Raw genomic sequence first — 21094 nt, forward strand, 5'->3', positions numbered from 1 at the left:
AAAAAGCTTAAAAAAACCTAAACGGTAAGATCTTTGGTCCCTTCGCTTTGCGGACTTTCTCTCAGTTGCTAGGGTGCTATGGCAGCGTAGATTGGGGTGGCAGGGAGGTCTAGGTGGGAGAGGAGATATGCAGAGAACGTGCTTTACTGACACCATGCTTCTGGGGGCTGCTTCCTACTTAGTAAGTCAGTGTCTCTCCTTTAAGGAAAGGTAGTGCTCAATGCCCATATTTATCCATAATGTCATTGCCAGAAGTAGGACCAACCTGAGTCGTGTGAGGGTGTGAGGACATTTCAAATGGGACTAATACTAAACTTACAGAGTTGTGATGAGGACTAAATGTACATATAGTGTCTCAAACTAAGAAGTGCTATACAATGCCAGGACGCTACAATTTTTCATCTGTAGCCTCTCATTCTTGTGGTTGGAATCCACACCCCAGCCACAGACAAGTTCCAGGATGTTACCAACCATAGCACTGATTGTCACATTTTGTGAATGTACCAGCGGTGGCACAAGGACTGAGGGAGACAAATATCAAGGCTAGAGCTATGGAAGGAAAGATAGAGTCAGATTCTTGGACTACTTTGACAATTCTTATTTCTAAAATAATAATAAAAATAATAATAATAATGCAGAGAAATCTATTGTATTTAGATTTCCCAGTGAAAATTTAATTTGCTAGCACTATTCCATGATCTGAATGTTTGTTGAAATCCTAACCCCCCTAGGTGATGAAATTAGGCGGTGGGGCCTTTTGGAGGTGACTAGGTCATGAGGGCTGTGCCCTCATCAGTGGGATTAGTGCCTCCCTGGTATAAAAGAGACTCCAGAGAGCTTCCTGGCCTCTTCCAACATATGAGGACAGAGGGAGAAGATGGTCCTCTGTGAACCAGAAAACGGACTCTCACCAGACACAGAATTTCCCAGTATCTTGATCTTGGATGTCTCAACATCCAGAACTGTAAGAAATAAATTTCTGTTGTTTAAAATCCACCTAGTCTATGGTATTCTGTTACAGCAGCCCGAATGGACAAAGATAGACTATAAACTGTTAGCTGCCAAGATTAGGGAATTGACCTTCTGATTAATCAGGAATTATAAACAAACAACTACTGTAAAGAATTATTACAGAATAACATGTAATTTGCCTTTTAAAGTATAAGTAATTTAATACGATGATTCAGAAAGTCCTTCAGAATCGGGCAGTGTCTCAGGGTCACCATGGAGATGCATAAAAGTTTTGGTTACTAGTGACTTGTTTTTAAAAGGAAGCTGTATAACAAGCTTTTTTTGGAGTTCAACCTCTGATTCATGTGTTTCCTAATTTGGTTAGGATTCTGCATATTTTTCCTTTATATATAGTCAACTGCAGAATTGAAGGGGACCCCAAGATGTTCTGGTCCTATGACCTGATGCTTGAATTACTTCTGACTTAGTCATCAAATAGATGTTGTGCACATACCATGTTCAAAACTGGTCCATAAACTGGGATACAGTGGTGAAAAAATGTTCTTCCATACACGGAGTTCACATTCTCTCAGCCTCTGTTTGAACCCTTCTCTCAAAGGGGAACTCATTCAATGAGACAGCCCAGGGCATCTTTGGACATCATAGTTTTTCCTGTCAAGTTCACTTGCTTGTCTCATTTAAAAGTATCCATCAATAGATGAATGGATAGAGAAGATGTATTAATAGTATGTGTGTGTGTATACACACACACACACACACACACACACAATGGAATACTACTCAGCCATAAGGGAGAATGAAATTTTGCCATTTGCAGAAACATGGATGGGACTTGGAGGTCATTATGCTAAGTGAAATAAACCAGACAGAGAAAGACAAATACTCTTTGATATCACTTATATGTGAAATCTAAAAAATACAACAAACTAGTGAATATAACAAAAAAGAAGCAGACTCACAGATACAGAGAACAATCTAGTGGTTACCAGTGGGGAGAAGGAAGAGGCAGTATAGGGGTGGGGGGAGTGGGAGGTGCAAACTACAAGGACGTATTGTAATAGGCTACAAAGATGTACTGTAAGGCATGGGGATATAGCCAATATTTTGTAATAACTGTAAACGGAGCGGAACCTTTAAACATTGTATAAAACTTTTTAAAAAATTATTTTTTAATCTCAGAAATAAGGATGAGCAATCAACATACCTACATCTTACAGAACACACTAACAACCAATATTTTGTGATAGCTGTAAATGGAGCGTAACCTTTAAAAATTGTATACAAATATAAAAAATTAAAAAAGAACTAATGCAAGTCCAACTCCCCGCAACGGTCCCTCAAATACTTAAATCAATTCTACATCCAACCTCATCTCCTCCCACCTCTACCCCCCTTCCCCGACCCTAAAGTTTCTCTTTTTCAAGCTAAGAATCCTCCAGTCCCTCAACTAATCCTCCTGGGGCAGCGTCTTGCCCCACTTTCCACTGAATGTAATAAAGATTGCTGTTCTTAAAGAAGAGTGCCTTATTAGACTAAGTGGCCACTGAAGGAACTGTTACCTCTCAGCTCCCAGTACACACTTTGATCGTCTGCTCTGTGATGCTGGGGTTAAAGCTCTTGCAGTACAAATGGCATTGCTCCCTGCCAGCTGGTTTTCTGCCCACTCTGCCAATGGGCTACACAAGAGGGAAATTGGAAAGTGGGAGGGGAAAAGGCTTACTCTTCCTGTTTTGTTCACTGTTGCTGCCAGCGTCACCTGGGCACCAGTTCTCACCCTGGAAGGGCAGTGGGTCCGATTCTCCAGCCTAGAACCAGCTTCATCACACCCATCTCCCAGAAGCACCATCTGAAAAGCAACCCTTCCTCCAAGGTATGAGTCCTAGATCTGTGGAGCCCCTTTTCTGAGTCCCTGGGGGTCTTTCAGGACAACTTCATTTTTTTTTTTTTTTTTTCTTGTGGCCTCTGCACAGCTTGCAGGATATTAGCAGTTCCCTGACCAGGGATCGAACCTGTGTTCCTTGCAGTGGAAGCACCGAGTCCTAACCACTGGACCACCAGGGAATTCCCATAACTTCATCTTCTCTAATGGCTTCAAGCCACCAGATGAGCCTCCCAGATCTGTATTTCTTTCCCATGCCTCTCTCCAACATTGTCATGTATCTTATGGACATCCTACACTCATCTTAAACCCATGATGCCCGAATATGAATTTGACCAAGGTACTTTCCTTTTCAGTTGGTAGAAACCTGGAATTCTTCTGTCCTTCTTGTTCATCCACCGCCAGTCTCCAAGCACAGGCCGTTTTCATCTCAGTATTTCTCAGATCTGTTCCCTCCTTTCCAGTTCCACTAAAACTGCCCTAAAGAAGTCCCTCAGGGGCTTCCCTGGTGGCGCAGTGGTTGAGAGTCCGCCTGCCGATGCAGGGGACGCGGGTTCGTGCCCCGGTCTGGGAAGATCCCACATGCCGCGGAGCGGCTGGGCCCGTGAGCCATGGCCGCTGAGCCTGCATGTCCGGAGCCTGTGCTCCGCAACGGGAGAGGCCATAACAGTGAGAGGCCCGTGTACCGCAGAAAAAAAAAAAAAAAAAAAAAGAGTCCCTCATTATCTGTTTCTTAGACCTCCAGCTGATCTTTCTGTCCTTAGTCCTCTGCAGGTCAATTCCACCCACGGAGGTCAAATCTGATTGCACTGCTCTGCCCTCACCTACGCAAGTTCCATCTCCAGTCTCTTGCTGCACTCCTTTTATGCTTCAGCAACACCGAGCTGTACCCACCATGCTGTTTCGCTGTCTTCTGCTGCACTGTCACCCCTGCATCACACACACTTACTGTGCCTGGCTAACTGCTTGAAGACTCAACTCAAGGTCACCTATCCAGGAAGGTGCCCCTAAACGTCCTCTAAATCCTCCCTTCCTCTGTGCTCCCCACATACTTGGTTGCAGATTTTCATCACTGCACATAACACTCTGTGTTACAATAAGCTTTCTTTCTCACTAGACAGGACTATTCATAGATTGCTTCCACTGGAAACAACACCTGTCACATATTTGGTTCTTAAGAAGTGTTTATTGGTGAACTTCAAGAACTCATGACTTTAAGGATAAATCAAATTATGTTTTTACCATGAATTCCCCCACAAGGTGGCATATGACTCAGCAATAAAAAGAAACAAACTATTGATACATGCAACAACTGGATGAATCTCAGGAAATTAGACTGAGTGAAAAAAAGAAGTCACACCCTGTATGATTCCATTAATATAACATTCTTAAAATGACAAGATTATAAAAGTGGAGATAGATTAATGGTTTCCCAGGGTTAAGGGGGGATGGAGGTAGGAGGGAAGTAGGTGTGATTATAAAAGAGCAACACGAGGTATCTTTGTTATGGGTCCATGTGATGAGAAAATGTTTCAGCATCTTGACTGTGTCAGTGTCAATATCCTGGTTGCAATATCGTACTATATATAGGTTTGCAAGATGTCATCACCAGGGAGAAATGGGTAAAGGGTACACAGGATCCCTCTCTCTCTCTCTCTCTCTGTTATTTTTTTACAACTATATGTGAATCTACAATTATCTCAAAATAAAAGGTTTAATTAAAAAAAAAAGAGATTCCAACCAAAAAGAATGGAGACTTCACACATTGTCCAAATGCATTCTTTTTATTTGAGAAGGACGATCTCAAGGCAGTGCCCTTTGGAAAAGGCATCTCTCATCATCATGTACATCGAGATCAACCATTACTCTCGGCAAAGTACAAAAATACACGCATCAGTGACTTCCATACAATAAATACATAATCATGCATCCCACGATAAAAGGCACAGAAACCTGGTCACTTAGTAGTCATAAAAATTACTAGCTACATTAACAAAGCCACCCAAATTATCAGTATAAGGAACTGTAACAATATATTCCAAAGGTGAAAACACATAAAACATCTTTAAAATAGTATGCAATAAATATCTCAATTGTATATATTTTAAAAATTATGCCATTGTAAACAGCATGTAAACAAACAAAACTCACGTTTTCTTACCATTATTAAAAGTCATTAGAGCTAAAGTTATAACCTCTGCTCTGTCAGGTATATTTCACTGGCAAGTGTACTAAGCAGTTTAAAGTTTCACTCTTTTCTGCATCAAACAGAGCCCACTGTGTAATAAATAGATAGGATCTCCATCTTTCAGATACAAGTTTCAAAACAGACTACCAAAATGTAGTAAATTCTTATCTATAAATAATATGGCAAAGGCTAGATCCCAACTACCTTCTGCAATGCAAGGGACAAAAGGAACAATATTGTTAGGTTTTCAACATGATGATAAATAGGAGGTAAATCATGACTGATTATCTTTTAAAAAAAATATTTATTTATGGGGTTGTGACGGGTGTTAGTTGCAGCACGTGGGCTCCTTAGTTGTGGCATGTGAACTCTTAGTTGCAGCATGCGTGTGGGATCTAGTTCTCTGACCAGGGATGGAACCTGGGCCCCCTGCATTGGGAGCTCAGAGTCTTAACCACTGTGCCACCAGGGAAGTCCCATGACTGATTGATTATCTTTACTGAAAGGAAGAATGAATATGCTGAATATGACCGTCAAGTGTCCAGCCTTCTGAGCCTCTTTCTTTTGTGGTCCTTTCACAACATCGAACAAAGAGTAAAGCTCTATCAAACTAAGAATTTCCTTTTGCTAGAGAACATAGAAATGGTTGATACTTTATACTGATGGAAAATGGTGACTTCCAAATATGCCTATCAAAATGTAAGTGTACATACAAGTAAGGTTTTTTCCGTACTTATTGACAATAGTTTTTTCCTTCTCATAAAGGAACCCAATTGCCTAACCATCAATAGTCAGAGAAGTTAATTTTTTATAACTCACATATTTTTGTTTTGTTTTACCTATATATCAGTGCATTGTGGCACAAAAATACCAGTAGTAGATTTACTATATGCTTAGATAAGTATGCTACCTGTTAAATATTATTACTCCCTACTCCCCGTTAAAAATAACTGAGGTGGAAACATCAACTCAGCTTCAAGTGGAGCCTTTGAAGTATACCAGAAAGCACTATTTACTTTTTCCCTCTACTGTGGGTTCCCAATGTATACTTCATATATTTTGCTGTGTGTGTCATTAATGAAGATATACGCCTTCCTAAAATGGACTTAAAATTGAACTTGTGTCCTACAAACTCATTAGTCACTTGGATCACACATAGCACCTATGGCTGTGGAAATGGGGTCCTATAGGATTGATGAAAGATGTACTTGACAAGTGATGGTCAAAAATTATTTGTGGTTGACCTGAAAATACAAAAACTGTGGACATAGAAATGGCAGTACTTATTTATGACACAGAATTTAGTTTTTTGGGTGGAAGGTGACCACTTCCCTGAAAAAATCTGAGAATACTTGATTTAAAAACATGTCCTCCCAATTTCTTAAACAAACTGTAGAAGAAGAATCATAAAAACGAACTTGAACTCTTTCAGACAAGAGCTATGTCTTATTTTCTTTGTATCCCCAGCATTAATCAAATGTCAAGTGTAGAGCAGGTAGAAAAATATCTATTAAGTGAGTGAAGTAAGAGGCCATTTAATTTAATTACATGCAAATTATGGATTTATTTAATTTTTAAAATTATTGACTTTAAAGGGCTGTTTTTTTTTGGGGGGGGGGCATGCCAGGTGGCATGCAGGATCTTAGTTCCCTGACCAGGGATTGAACCCATGCCCCCTGCAGTGGAAGCGCAGAGTCCTAACCACTGGACTGCCAGGGAATTCCGATAAAGGGCTTTTTATGTTAACCTTTATCATAATTTGGAGACAAGGTAGAAAGCCTTTATAGAATCACAAAAGAAAAAACAGACCCTTAGGTAATAGTTTTCAGTCTTTATGTTCTATACGGGGTGAAAACAGTGGCAAACAAGCCTTCTTATATTTGCATAATAAAAAATGAAATAATCATTAACTATAGATGACCTGATATTGCACAAATTCAGTCTCTATCTCTGGTTGAAAACTATTTTTCAGAAATTTACACCTTCATTACCTTTTTAAAAATTCTTTCTCAAGTCTCATTCTTTTGTGTAGGTAATTAGTGTATGTATTTATGTAGATTGTATACACTGAATATCTGCCAAAGAGAGAGATCATCTTTAGGGCATATTTATGGATTATGAATAAGAAGAAGTCGGTAGTTATGTGAAAATTTTCTAAGCTTCAATTTTAGAAACAAGAATTCAGATTTGGTAAATATTTCTCATGAATAGCTAACAAATGATTATCCTTCACAAAGCAACTGCTCTTCCCTACTGTTTCTCTTCTGTTGGTTCTCCCAGAGTCCATGTGTGCTTCTGAATACACATCCCCCTCATGTGGACTCTCAGGGAAGTCTAAGCGTTCATTTGTGAAAGTATAAAAACACAAAGAAGTTTGGGTGCTATATTACCTTCATTCACTCAACATTTATTAAAGTCCTGTTATGTGCTAGCTAGACACCACAAAGATAAATCCAGTTGTGGGCAAGCAGATACATATATACTGAATTACTGAAATGTGATATATATATATATATATATATATATATATATATATATATATTGAATTATTGAAATGCGATGTTATTTTAGTAGAAGAAGTTTCAAGAGACTATGGAGCATGGATGAAATACTTAACCTGCCTGGGAAGTCAGGTAGAGTGTCATAGAAGGTAAAATTTGAACTGAGTCTTGAATTAGTTGATCTACAGCATGTGATTATGCCAAAGCACTGAACTGTGAGAAGTTCCAAACTCCTGGGTTACAAAAGGTCTCTAGAGGAAATGGTGGGTGACAATGCTAAAAATGGTGGGAAGAGGCAAGGTCATGGAGACCCTTATCCATCACGCTAAGGAGTTAGGTTGCCATGCTGTAAAGGAGGGAGAGTCTAGTTAAGAATTTTTAGCAGAGGCATGACAAAACAAATCTGTGTTTTAAAAAGACCAATCTGTCAACCATGTGGAAGATGGAATAGAGGCAGGGGAGAATGAAGGTAGGAAAACTGGTCGCTGAAAAACTATGGCAAAAGCATAGGAGAGGGGCTTCCCTGGTGGTGCAATGGTTAAGAATCCGCCTGCCAATGCAGGGGACATGGGTTCGAGCCCTGGTCCCGAAAGATCCCACATGCTGTGGAGCAACTAAGCCCGTGCGCCACAACTACTGAGCCTGCGCTCTAGAGCCTGCAGGCCACAACTACTGAAGCCCGCACGCCTAGAGACCATGCTCCACAACAAGAGAAGCCACCGCAATGAGAGGCCCGTGCACCGCAACGAAGAGTAGCCCCCGCTCGCCACAACTAGAGAAAACCCGCACACAGCAAAGAAGACTCAACGCAGCCAAAAATAAATAAAATAAATAAATTAAAAAAAATTAAAAGCATAGGAGAGAAAAATGGTAAAGGTTTGTACTGATAAAAGTCTGAACCAAGGCATTAGTGCTTTGCTTTACTGCAACTAATTAGAAATACAACATAAAATGTCAATTCAATTTTTGAGATGGACAAAAAATATGCAACTGTATAAATACTAAAAAAACACTTTGATATAGAAAAGGCTTTGGCTTATACAATTCCAAAGCAAGATTAAGTTAAGCCTGTGTTTTGTTCCATATTTTAGCTTATGAGTGTCTTGGCAGAAAAACATAATCACATAATGTTGCTATGAGAACTGTGTCATCTCTCAAAAGCTTTCTGAAAGCTTTTCAAGTAAAAGGAGGCAAGGAAACAAAAGAACTGCTCAAGTTTGCAATTCTTTCATGCTCATCATTATGTATATTTAAGAATTGCTGCACAATGGAAATCTGTAAACAGGGTAGGTTCTAATTAAAATGATAATTAATTTTAATTATACTAAGGTCAACTGTATATCAGGTCATTGTGGGAAGCAAATTTCCAGAAAAATAATTTTTTCCCATCACTGTACCAAATCATTCTGGAATCATCATTTAGAGATCTGTTATTATAAAAACTAAGTTGTGCCATTAAGACAGATCAAAATACATGTGAATGAGCTCTGATTCAGTCTTTTCCCTTATGTCATGCAGCTTACACCCTCTTAAAATTCCAGCATTTTTAGGGGAGGGGGATGTGGCAGGAGCTCCAATGTCGTAAATAAATACCAGATTTAGCAAGGAAATCTTTAAGTCAAGGATCAGACAGTGACTGAATTCAAATGTCAGGGAAAAATAAAGTCAATATTCATTTACCCTTATCTATATTTAATAATTTTAACTAGGTTGTTCTAATTCTTTCCCCTTAATTGTACTTAGATTTCCATTATGGTAATAATTAAGACAATTTCTAGCTTAGTTTCTTTACAGGAAGTTTTGAAGGTACTTTGCATGAGAGAGTACCATTCCATGGCCAAAGAAGGTAGATAGTGATGCATGCTTCAGATCAAACAGCAAGGAAACCATTTAGAATTCACTTAGTATAGAAAGAAAGTGATGTCACAGAGTAAAACAAGGTAAGGGAGTCCGGTATTCCTTTTTTAAAAACGCTGATTTAAAGAGACATTTTCCTCTTTGGGGAGTTAATCTAAGAAAAGATGTGAAAGTCTTAGCTAAATATATATTTATAAAATTGTTGTCTGGGGTGAGTGTGAAAAAATTAAGTTACTCTAAATTTCTGAAGATTTTAGAAGCGAGTTTTTAGCCTATACTAAAATGAATAATATGAACCTGTAGTACACAGATGAACATACCCATAACCTTCTCTGGTGCTGATAGTACTAATGTAACTTCACTCATTTTTAAAATGAACAGAAAGGGATATTAATTTGGGCTTTTAATTTTCATGTGATGGGATAAAGTCTGGGAAGCTTTTCTATACATCTAAAATGACAGTGGGAAAGAAGCAGTAAATTTAAGTATATTCACACTTACCTAGTTCCTTTTGTAAAAGAAAAATTAACAAGTACTTATAATTGATAATATTGTGTGCCATTTCTAATTAGGGAAACCAAGGCACCAAAACATCTAGCTCGTAGTAAGGACACAGTGAGCCAGTGCCAAAGTCAGTTGAGGAACCCGATAAACCTAAACCATATTCCCATCTCCAGAATCACAGAATTTAGCTATTTATAATATTGTAAATTTGAATACTTTTTTATTGTTTCAAATGAAAGGAAAATCCATCCTTGCTAACAAATTTCAAGGCTCTAAGCCTTGAAAGGTTCATGAAAATCAATCTCTTTACTCTTTATGGTCTGGTCTGACCTACATTTACCAGAGTTCTTCTCTGTGAAGTTGCTAAGCCCTTCTGACTAGTTCTCCCTACATCACTTACTAAGTTGAGAAAACACAGACATTTGCCTCATGTAATAAACACAAATATCAGGTTATCCAAACTACCTGCTTAATTGACTTCGAAATTTCAACAGTAGAATGGGCTCCCTAAACTCACTGGTTATTTTGAAAAGATACAGATACAATCCCAGACTTCACCAGTGTGACATTTTTTTGTTTTTTGTGGTTTTGTGCTCACCATACATCTCACACGTTTTGCATTTTTATAATATAAACTGAAAGATACCTATGTTCAAACTCTTGATTTCCAAAACTTTCACAAATTACCAAGCTCCTTTTTCCTTTAATTTCCATATAATGTTTCTCATATATTTTCTTTTTTCCTGCCTTCAATAATTGCTTGTGCAACAATAAAATTAATATAAAACTCTATGTCTTTTAAATTGCAGTAAATTAATTCTTAATCTTCTACTATAGTTCTTAAATAGCTTACAATTCATCTACTGCTTACACTGTAAAACAATAAAACAGTTGAATTTAGGGCTTATTAAAGTGATTTCTTTGATATATGACACAGCCTCATGGTAAACCAGAACAGTTATTTTTCTTCCTTGAAAACGTGATTTTATTCTGTGTGGTATGTTGTGCTATTATGTTTAACATTTTTAGTTTTTTAAAAGTTGAAGAGAGAATATTTTAAAACAGAAATAATTCAAAACTCAATTAAAATCCCACTGACTTAATTGACGGAAACAGACAAACCATTATTCCTCATAGGTACTCGGACTAAAGCAGCCCAGAGTCAAATGCAAACCTGTTAAAAATATACATCCTGAAACCTAGAGCTGGAGGTATGTGAAATTTGGAGGGTTCAAGATTTTTAATGTTCATTCAAATGTCATATTGGCAGTATAAGCACTCAGATCTCTTTTACAACAAAAATTGAATATTTACTACAGAAAAGCAGTCCTGACTTGAAGATAAAATATATATTGGCAAAATATAGCATGATGAATCCCTTGGTTACAGTAAATACTTAATATTGGTGATTTCATTTTTGGCTTTATGCCTTTTTCCATATTTATTTTAAACATGAAATTTTTTTTTTTAATAAACTCCCTATTACTTTTCAGTTATCTATGATGGTAAAGAATCAGATATTTACATGGAAAAAAACTGGGCATCTGTTTGACAGAAATGAGTACTTCAAGTACATAAGTAAATCATTAACAGAGCCGTTACACTCTAAGCAACAGCAGTAACAAAGAAAAGATCTAGAATATGCATTTTGTATAAAGATTAAATTTCACGACATAATAAATAAATGCACTGATTTATACAACTTGTAAAAACCTTCTACTGATGATTATGAGTAATACTGTCTATTACTGACTTTGCTGATATCAGCACTGCCTCGCATAGAGATTCAAAAGGTAAAATACTTGCCCCCAAAGCCACAAAATATACAAAGCTGGTTTGTTATTAAATACTTTGTCTGCCAGAAGTCCTACAAACTAAAATATATCTTGGCAGTTTCAATCACCAGCGTGACTAGTTTTTTAGTATAAAAAGATAAGAAAAATTTTAATATGAAAATTAATAAAACCAGTAAAAGGAGAAACCTGTTGTATAAATAGACATTTTAATGTAAAACTGAGACTTTCATTTCACTTAAGAGGAAGAAAAAATTCGATACAACTTACTTGAAGATTTGAAAATAATTATATTTTCCCAGCTCTAGATAAATATATTACTCCAATTTATTAGTCATCTTCAATATACAATATATAACTCACAAAACTGGGAATGTTACAACGCCAAAACCTTTCACAGCACTAGTTACCAGTTACCAGAACTGTAAGAAATCTTTAGCTACATATCAGCTTAATACTTAGAATATAGAAACAGATATGGCTAAGCAGTGGCAAACAATAGTGCAAACAGTAAGGACAACAAATATATTTGTTTTCCTTTTTAGCTTGTATATCTAACTGCATTATCCTACTTCAGTGGCATTATCAATTGAGTATGAAGCTTACGTTAATCCATTTAGAAAGTAACCCTATGTTCCTTTAGGTTTGATTAACTTGCTCTCGAATATGTGGTTCTATGAAATATCCAGACTATTCATAAATTCCTATACAATGAATAACTTGTAGCTAAAATGAAATATTTTATGTGGAGTTTTTATAACGTTTAAGTAGTGGCTTGGTTTCTATTTTTCCAACTAAAACTTGGAAGTGCATACAAAATTAAGAGGGAGAGGATATAAATATATGTAAATAGAATCTTAATTACATAAAGGGAATTAACCTGTTCATCTATATTAGTAATATGGGGTTTTTCTTAAACATCGTTACTGAGTTTAAGGCAGCCTCAGTTACTCTGTTAAACTTCTTTTCCTGAAAATAACAGAAAGAAGTATACAAATAGGTACAGTCCAGCTGTCTTTTATCTCTCGGTTCTCTGTCACGATAAACTTTTACAGTTTTTTATTCTAAAGGAGATGTCTCTCAACAAACTTGGAGGAAATAAAGAGGAAACAATAATAATAAAAATTAATGCTTTGTGTATTATAAAAATCAATAATCACTGTCTCTTTAAAGTTTTGCTTGTTTCTTTAGAAGGCATCCTATTGCAAAGGCAACATATTACCCAACTGACACAGAGATTGCTATACAAGTCACTGGGGAGATGCCATAGCAGAGAGAAACAAGCCCCAGGCCCCATGGCACTTGGCATGGGTGAGAGCAGAGGCATGGCAGTCAAGCTCTGGAAACCACTTGGGAAGCTATTCCATTGACCAGTAATATTGAGGAATCTTCACTTCTTACTCTTTTCAGCTGATTTAAAGAACTGCCACTAACATCATCAATCTCTAAACCCATTGTTTCATCCAACCTGCATTTGAAAAATGCAAGATAAGTTCATTTTGGAAGGAGCGAGCAGGAGAGATCCTAGATGTCAAGGTTGAAAGATGTAATGTTTTTATAGCTCAATAAAAAGCGGTATCTTTAAAGAATTCACATCTATACAACAGAAAAGTCCACTATGTTGTCAACCCAGTGGGAGATAACAGGTAATTTACTTTAGAAATGATGTAGAGACGTTTCCACTCTAATTTTCTAAGTCATAGTTTTGCATGGGTATTTCCTCCCTCAATTCCTGTTACAAATAACTTCTATGGAGATTAAAGTAGTGGTCTCTTTATTCATTAAAATTAGCTAAAGAATCTCTAGGCAATAATGTTTTGGTCAATTATATCACTATGTAAAAATTAAGTAAAGGCTTACTGACCATATGTCACACTGGGACAGATCTTATTATAGAATTAAATAATTTGTATTTTGAGGGTCAAGAATATACTATTTTTCAGGCACTATTTTAAGGAATTATTAACTATCTGAAAATCAGGATAAGTTAGCATAATAAGAAAGCCAGATTTTAGTCTAGCAAAACATGCCTTCTTTTAGGGTCTTAATGACACATTCACCTTACTTGTAATCATTTTGGGTCTCTCTCTCTCTCTCTCTCTTTTTTGCATGCCTAATGATTCATTTAATGTGTGTATGCTGTTATGTGTCCTCAAGCATGAACTATGTCAATAGGATAATCTACTGATAAACGAAAGTGAAAAGTACAAGTTGTTGGAGATCAACCCGGTCTTTACTTATCTCAGTACATATTCTTCTGAAATGTTCCCTGTGACTTAAGTTGTGAACAGATGAGAATGTCACATAAGCAAATGCAGATTGTTAGTGACTTAGACATGGGGTGAGGGGCTGGAGAGAGGCCAGTTGTGTTGGCCAATCTCCTGTGTGCCACCTAATCTACCAAAATATAACCAAAATATATACTGGGTAGGTAGGGCTCATCTAGAACCTGGATTAGGAATAAGGATTGAGAAGAAAACTCAGCTGGGTGATGAATGAGTTTCAGCTCATTTCTGGGACTAGTTGGAGAAGGGATAGGAAACAGTGGGTTGGACAACAAGCTATTCTGAGAACCTTCAAAGACCTCAGATCCCTCCTACCTAGGAGAGATAAAAACGCATCTAGGCCAGGGCTAATCACCCAACAAACCTTATTAAAAGGAAGATTTTGACTCAACAGGGCTGGAATGGACTGAGATTCTGCATTTCTATAAGCTCCCAGGTGATATGGATGCTGCTGGTCCATGGACCACATTTTGAGTAGCAATGATGCAGAGCAGTGCTATCCAGTAGAATTTTTGCAGTGATGGAACTATTCAACATCTGTATTGTCCACTATGGTTACTGAGTGATTGAAATGTTGCTAGTGCAACTGAGAAACTAAATTTCTAATTAAATTAACTTTAAACAGCCACATGGAGCTAGTGGCTACAATGTAGGACAGCACAGATCTTAGACATTCAGGGATCACCTCTTCTCAGCCAGAGCAATATATGTGATGGTCCTCAAATGACCTAATCCATCAATTCATTAAGATTAGTAAGTTTCCTTTTATAAAATGCAAACTGTAAAATCAGTTTCTTTAAATTGTTTTCTTCCTAACACTTGGCTAGATGACCCACAGTGGGTGCTAAGGTGGGGCAAGATAAAATGAGTCAGTTTGTAGTGGGACAGTTGGTGAGGAAAGGGTAGTACGTGGCAGTGAGAATTTGAGCAACCATCTCTATTGGGCACGTGGAAAAATGGGAAGCCAGGAAGTAAGCAAGAAACTCAGAAAGTGAGGTGGAGGGACAGGTGAAGAGAAAAATTGAGTACTCTGAAATTTTATTTAGGCCTGACCCTGTCCCTTTCTTGACAAGTAAGTTGTTCCTCAGGAAAACGAGAAGTGAAGGAAAATGAAAGGAAGTGGATGTTCGCTGTGATTCCCCTCCAGCACCCCCAAATTATCTACATGCAGGAGAGTCTGGTGGGGAGGAAAGATGGCAATTACAGCTGGCAATCAGGCCCAGGCTTGAGCTTCTCACCTCAGCTTATGCATGGACCAAGGCACAGAGGCCCCACCTGCACTCCCCAGAGCTGGGATCAGGCCATGTGGAGAAGCTCTTCCTATCTTTGTTGTAACCCCATCTACCATGAGAAGCTGATTCCTCTGCGAGGCTGACAGTGACCTCTGGAGCCTCTGAGGGCACCATCCTGGCAAACAGGCGTGAGTGATGTCCTTTGGGTCCTACATAGCTATGCACAGACAATGCATACAGTGAAAAATGCTCTTATTTAATCAAAAAGATCAAAATTGTCATTTTAAAGAATTTCCCTCATCCAAAACCCATTTGCTGGAAAATTCTAGCTAAGGATTCTGTGAACTGAGGTTCAACATATATAAGGGATGTTACTCAGGAGTGAAAAAGCAACATCAAATACAAAATCTAATCATTTACATCTTACTCTTAAATTCTGAACATGTGAGAATTAGATAATCTTTCCTATTGGCAAAGGAGAATTTGGGGAGAGTGAAAATTGGTCACGATTTTTGCATTAATTCATTCTTTTCTAGGATTTCTTGCCCCCTTGCCTCCACCATTCCTTTTTTTTTTTTTTTTTTTGTGAACAGGGATCTGCAAGTTCAGCAGAGAGTTCTGAGAACCTGGTCTGCCTATTTTGATTTCACAGGGAAGTGCTTTTTTTTTTTTTTTTTTTTTACAGGGAAGTGCTTGAAAGAGCAGGATACTTTCAGGGTGAGGGACTCTAAAAGGGACTGGAAAGGAAGACCTTTGATTTCACAGGTGTGGATAACATTAAAATAGTGAGTAGCTCTTTGCTCTTTCAAGCTACCTGATACAATTCGCTCTGGAAAATTTCCATTTATTCACAACTTAGGTAAAATATATAGTCGGACACACTTGGTCAGGAACCCATCAAGTTTCATTTATTTTTCAGATGCCCAAATTTTGTAATTTTTACTAGTAAATACTCAAGCTATAAATAAGGATAAGCATCAAATATTTAAACCCTTTTGATATAATTAAATTATATGTCGGACAATAGCTCATTTTAAATGTTGTCCCATCAATATTTTTCTTTAAGCATCTGGCAAATAAATGTCTAGAAAATATCAATGAGAGTATATTTCAGATTACATGTACATAAGTGTGAATGTACATATAAATGTATATGTGTATATATGTATATCTTTTGAGCACCTACCTAGAAGGCTACTTTATGAAAATTGTTACCACTGGGTCAGTACCCTGTTTACTTCGCTTATATAGAAGATTTTTAAACATTAGAATTAATTTTTTGGTATATAATGTCTAAAGAAAATTTATTTAAGGACATTTTTGTGACTTTTTGATATGTATGCCTTTGGCTTTCAAAGATTTTGATCATTGTAATGTTGACTCCTCATGCGCTAGACTGAAGTATAGTGGTTTACAAAAAGGAAAATAATATCTACCTGATAGGATATAAGAATTAAGTTAGATAATAATAAATAATGGAAAGCCCTTAAGAAAAAACTTAAATCTCTTTTGTTGGGAAGTTTGTGTCAGGAGTCCCTTTAGCTAGTGGGTGAGTCTGGGTGGCCAATCAGTATACCAATCCCAGTTGAGACGTTGGGGAAATTCCTGGATGTCAACAAGTCTGCTATATTATAGATGCAAACAGAGTATTAAATAATTATTTAATTGAAATGAAAAATTTAAAACAGAATGTGGGAATTTTGGTACGGAGAGCTATAATAAGTTTTGTTAGGCAACAGAACATATAATTTTATGAAAATATCCAGAGAATTTTCTTAATGTGCACACCTACTGCTTATGATAGGTTGGTATAAAGTTGGCTTGCATAAGATATATATCATTTGTTGATTAGGGCACAGACATGTTCACAAATTCTTAGATATAGAATATTTATGCAAAATTCCACATCAAAGAACAGAAAAGTGCCTTTAGCCAACCAAAAGGTACTTAGGTAGCAATAAATTAAATTCCATTAAAACTGACATTAAAGCTAAGTGTTACATATTAAATGTGACATGCAAGAAACAGAAAGACAATTCAGGCAGGAACATCGTGCATTAAGATTTGCATTCATTCATAGTATTTGAGGGGTTTTAACTATATTCTTTGACCACTGAGAGCTAGGAATCTGAGGTGATACCAATTCAAAACACCACTTAATTTACATCTTAGTCTTCTAGCCAGTGATTTTAAGTAAGAAGCCAATGCCTCCAATAATGAAAACCAAGAAATATCAGCTACATATTGTTATGTGGTTGCACGGTAAGAACATTCCATCTGACCAGGTTAAAGGAAAGTAAACATTATGCAATTCCACCTTTTGGACAATGCAATTGTCTCAGATTCCTCCCACCTTTTTACTAATATGAGCATATTTGAATGTGTCAGGCTTGCACAATAAGAAAATGGCTTTGTGGAATGTATTTTTTTGGCACAAAGTATTTCTAATACCTCAAATCAAAATTTTCACCCATATCAAGCCATAGAGGTGCCTCAGTGGTGCTTACTTATCTAGGCAGAAAACTACAAGAACAGCCAATGGCTCCCAAGGACTTTGTATTAAGTAGCAATTACTTTCCTTCCAAGGAATAGCACCAATATGATTACACCTCAGACTGGGGGTGTGCTCCTTCCAAGCTCTTTAATTCCCTGGAGAATTCGCTTCATATGACCCACTTTCGGTATCCCCAGGTCCTAAAGATTAAAAAAAAGGAAAAAGAGGTAGAAAGAAAGAAAAAAGAAAGAGGAAGAAGTTTACTGACAAGAGAAAAACTGAGGATTAAATATATAACTAGCTAATAACACAGTTAGCTTTCAGCTCATTCATTTTAGTTTACATTCAATGATTTAGGAAGTAAAAGTTAGAAAAGTAAGTTTATAAAACCAAAAAAACCCTGACATTAAAAAATTACTGACCAGTAAAAAATCACATCTTACACAAACTGTTAAATGTAACATTCTCATAAGTTATACACAAGGGCAATTCTTTAAGAGTCAAAATTACTTCCTCTTTTTTCTTCTTCTTTTTTTGTTTTAAAAAACACAGGTCCTTTTGTGATCTCTGAAAGAAGTGACATGTGACACCAGGGTATCCACAATTAGTCTTAAAACAACTATAAATTTCCTTGCTAAAATATTAAACTTACAAGTGAGGCCTGATCCTCAAGGAAGACTCCAGTGCCCATGACCTAAATGTGGAATTCAAATGCATTTGAACTTGCATTTAGAGCCTGTGATTTGAGTGAAATATTTAAATATTCCTTATACTTTGTAATGTATAAATATAAACAATTACATAAACATTGGTATGTATCTGTGGGTTGATGCTTTTCCTCAAAACACTTTTGACTCTTTCCCCTCAGAATTCTTGTTTCTTAAAGGACTATCTTCCTAAAAAAGAACCAAGAAGCCAATATTTAGTTTTCAGAAATGAATGGTGATTGCAGAGTGTGCAGCACAGAGCAGGAGCTTGGAAAACAAATACTTGTTGCAGTGATAAATGAGACCCATCCAAGATAGCCATAGTATTCGCTGTCTGAAAAACTAAGAGATGGTGAAGGCCTCCCTATAGCTTCTTTAAGCGTAATGGGCATAATCAATTTGTGTGAAGTCAAATAACTTCTTCACAAAACAAAGAGTGTGAAATATTTGAAAATTAGGAAAAAGATGACTTTCAAAGCAGCCTAGAAAATATAAGGTACCACAAGATTATTTGTCTGAGAAGATACACACACACACATGCACACGCTCTCTCTCCCATATAGTTTATGATCTCCTTGAATTCTATAGCAGCAATGCTACTGATGATTCTGAATCCTTCTGGAAAATACTCCTTCCACAGCCAGTGCTGTTTTTGAGCTTGAGATAATTTCAGGGTAACATTTTTACAATATTTAATTGACCCTGAAAAATATTTGCTCATATGATACCAGGTCATCCGCACTGAGTCTTAAGGCAACTATACATTTCCTGAGTGTGTACTAAAACATCAAACTTAAAAGCAAGGTCAAACCCTACAGGAAGATAGAAATGTAGAAGCATTTAGAGAGGCATTTAGATTCTTTGATTTGAGTGGAATATTTTAATATTCTTTATACTTTGTGATAACATAGTTATCTGATTAAGAAATATATTTAATATTAAATATTTTATTTTATGCCATGTGCACACTGTATTCTCAAGAATAAAAACTTCTTTGAGGGCTTCCCTGGTGGTGCAGTGGTTGAGAGTCCGCCTGCCGATGCAGGGGACATGAGTTCGTGCCCCGGTCTGGGAAGTTCCCACATGCCGCGGAGCAGCTGGGCCCGTGAGCCATGGCCACTGAGCCTGCGCGTCCAGAGCCTGTGCTCCGCAACGTGAGAGGCCACAACAGTGAGAGGCCCGTGTACCACAAACAAAACAAAACAAAACAAAACAAAAAACTTCTTTGAGAGATGCAGACTCTACCCAGAATTATTATTTTGGTGTCTCGAGATGAATGTTTTCCCTAGAGTCACACTAACTTCTTAGCTATATTTTCTTTAGTTTGAGTTCAATACATTCACATCTTCTAGGAGTTAGGCTGTGATAAAGTTATGCCATGATGTTTGTTATATATTTATTTTTATCATATTCTTTAGTGTTGACTTTTTCTTTCTTTGGATGAATAGCTTTAACTTTGCAGAGGCATGCTTTGTAGATATTGTTATCCTTCTACGCACACATATACAACTTTCCAAATGGAGAAAACAAAAAAACAACCAAACAAAACCCCTGTGTCTTTACCATTTTCTTTGTTATCCCTCACTTTTTCCTACTGCCTTCTAGGAGGTAAAATAATGCAATCAGTTTATTTGTCTGTTAAAACACATTAGCAATATTTCCCCTTTCCCACCTTTAGACTGTCACTTTGCTATCTCTAGCTGTTTTGATGATAAGGAAGGAACACCTGAGCCAAGATCTGGGCAAGTTAGCCAGGTGACGGGGAGGGGGAGAAGCATACCATAGTAGGATACACCCTTAAGGTGAGAGAGGTCAGTATTTTTAAACAAATGAAATAGGGCCAGGGTGGAAGGGTATAGCCCAGCAAGGGCCAGTATTCCATAGCAGGTTGACTATATAGGCAGACCTTGTAGGCCTCCCATAGATGCGAGTCTTTATTCTAACTGAAATGGGAAGCCACTAAAAGGTTTTAAGCAGAAAAGTGATACACCTGATGTTAAAATGTCACTCTGCAATGTGGATAATGGATGAGAGAGGGTCAGTAGGAAGAGGTCAGTAGGAAGCTACTGACCTTACACAGGCAAGAGGAAGGACTGTGGAAAGGAGAAAGAGAAATGTATGGAGATTAAAGTCAAACTATGTGATGCGTTCAATGAGTTAGGAGGGAAACGATAAGGAAGAGGAAGGTGCTAAATATGACCTTGGGTTTCTCTAGCTCACACCCCTGAGTTGCTAAGATGTAAAGCACTGGAGAAGAGGCAGAATGGGAGTAGGACAGGAGAGTAGAAGTCTCGTGTGGACACGTTAAGACTGACATCCTGTGTGATGGCCAAGTAGCAAGTAGAGTTGGTGATATAATCCTGAAGTTTACAAATGAAGTCACAACTTTGTGAACCACTGATATATTCATAGACAGTATTCGAAGCAATGGGAATGGACGAGATTACCTAGGGAGTAGGTAACCCTTCACCAACATTAAGAGACTTTCCTCTGAAGGGTCTGCTCCCCCTTACAGCTATAACCACAGAGTACGAGGACAGCTCGTTCTCTAGCTCGGTTTTGTTCCACTGAAGGCTCTTTCTGTAAAATTACTTTCCTTTCCCGTTGCCCCACGCCCTGTTTTAGAACCAAAAGAGTTAAAATGGACTATGTTAATAGAACTTCTAAAAGAAAAGTTTTAAG

The 21094-nt window shown here is 37.3% G+C and overlaps 1 protein-coding gene across 7 annotated transcripts in view; it reads right to left on the reverse strand.

The window, feature by feature from the left end:
* Nucleotides 1-4616: 4616 nt before the first annotated feature.
* Nucleotides 4617-21094, reverse strand: part of DGKH (diacylglycerol kinase eta) — a 185620-nt gene continuing 169142 nt past the window's right edge. For all 7 annotated transcript variants that reach the window (XM_060080209.1, XM_060080208.1, XM_060080210.1 and 4 more), the window contains one exon: nt 4617-17905. In XM_060080209.1, the coding sequence (XP_059936192.1) occupies nt 17853-17905 (53 nt within the window). In that variant the 3' untranslated portion in view covers nt 4617-17852. The remainder of the gene's footprint in view (nt 17906-21094) is intronic.

Source organism: Mesoplodon densirostris, chromosome 17, assembly GCF_025265405.1.
Source record: "Mesoplodon densirostris isolate mMesDen1 chromosome 17, mMesDen1 primary haplotype, whole genome shotgun sequence".
NCBI classification, from domain to species: Eukaryota; Metazoa; Chordata; class Mammalia; order Artiodactyla; family Ziphiidae; genus Mesoplodon; species Mesoplodon densirostris.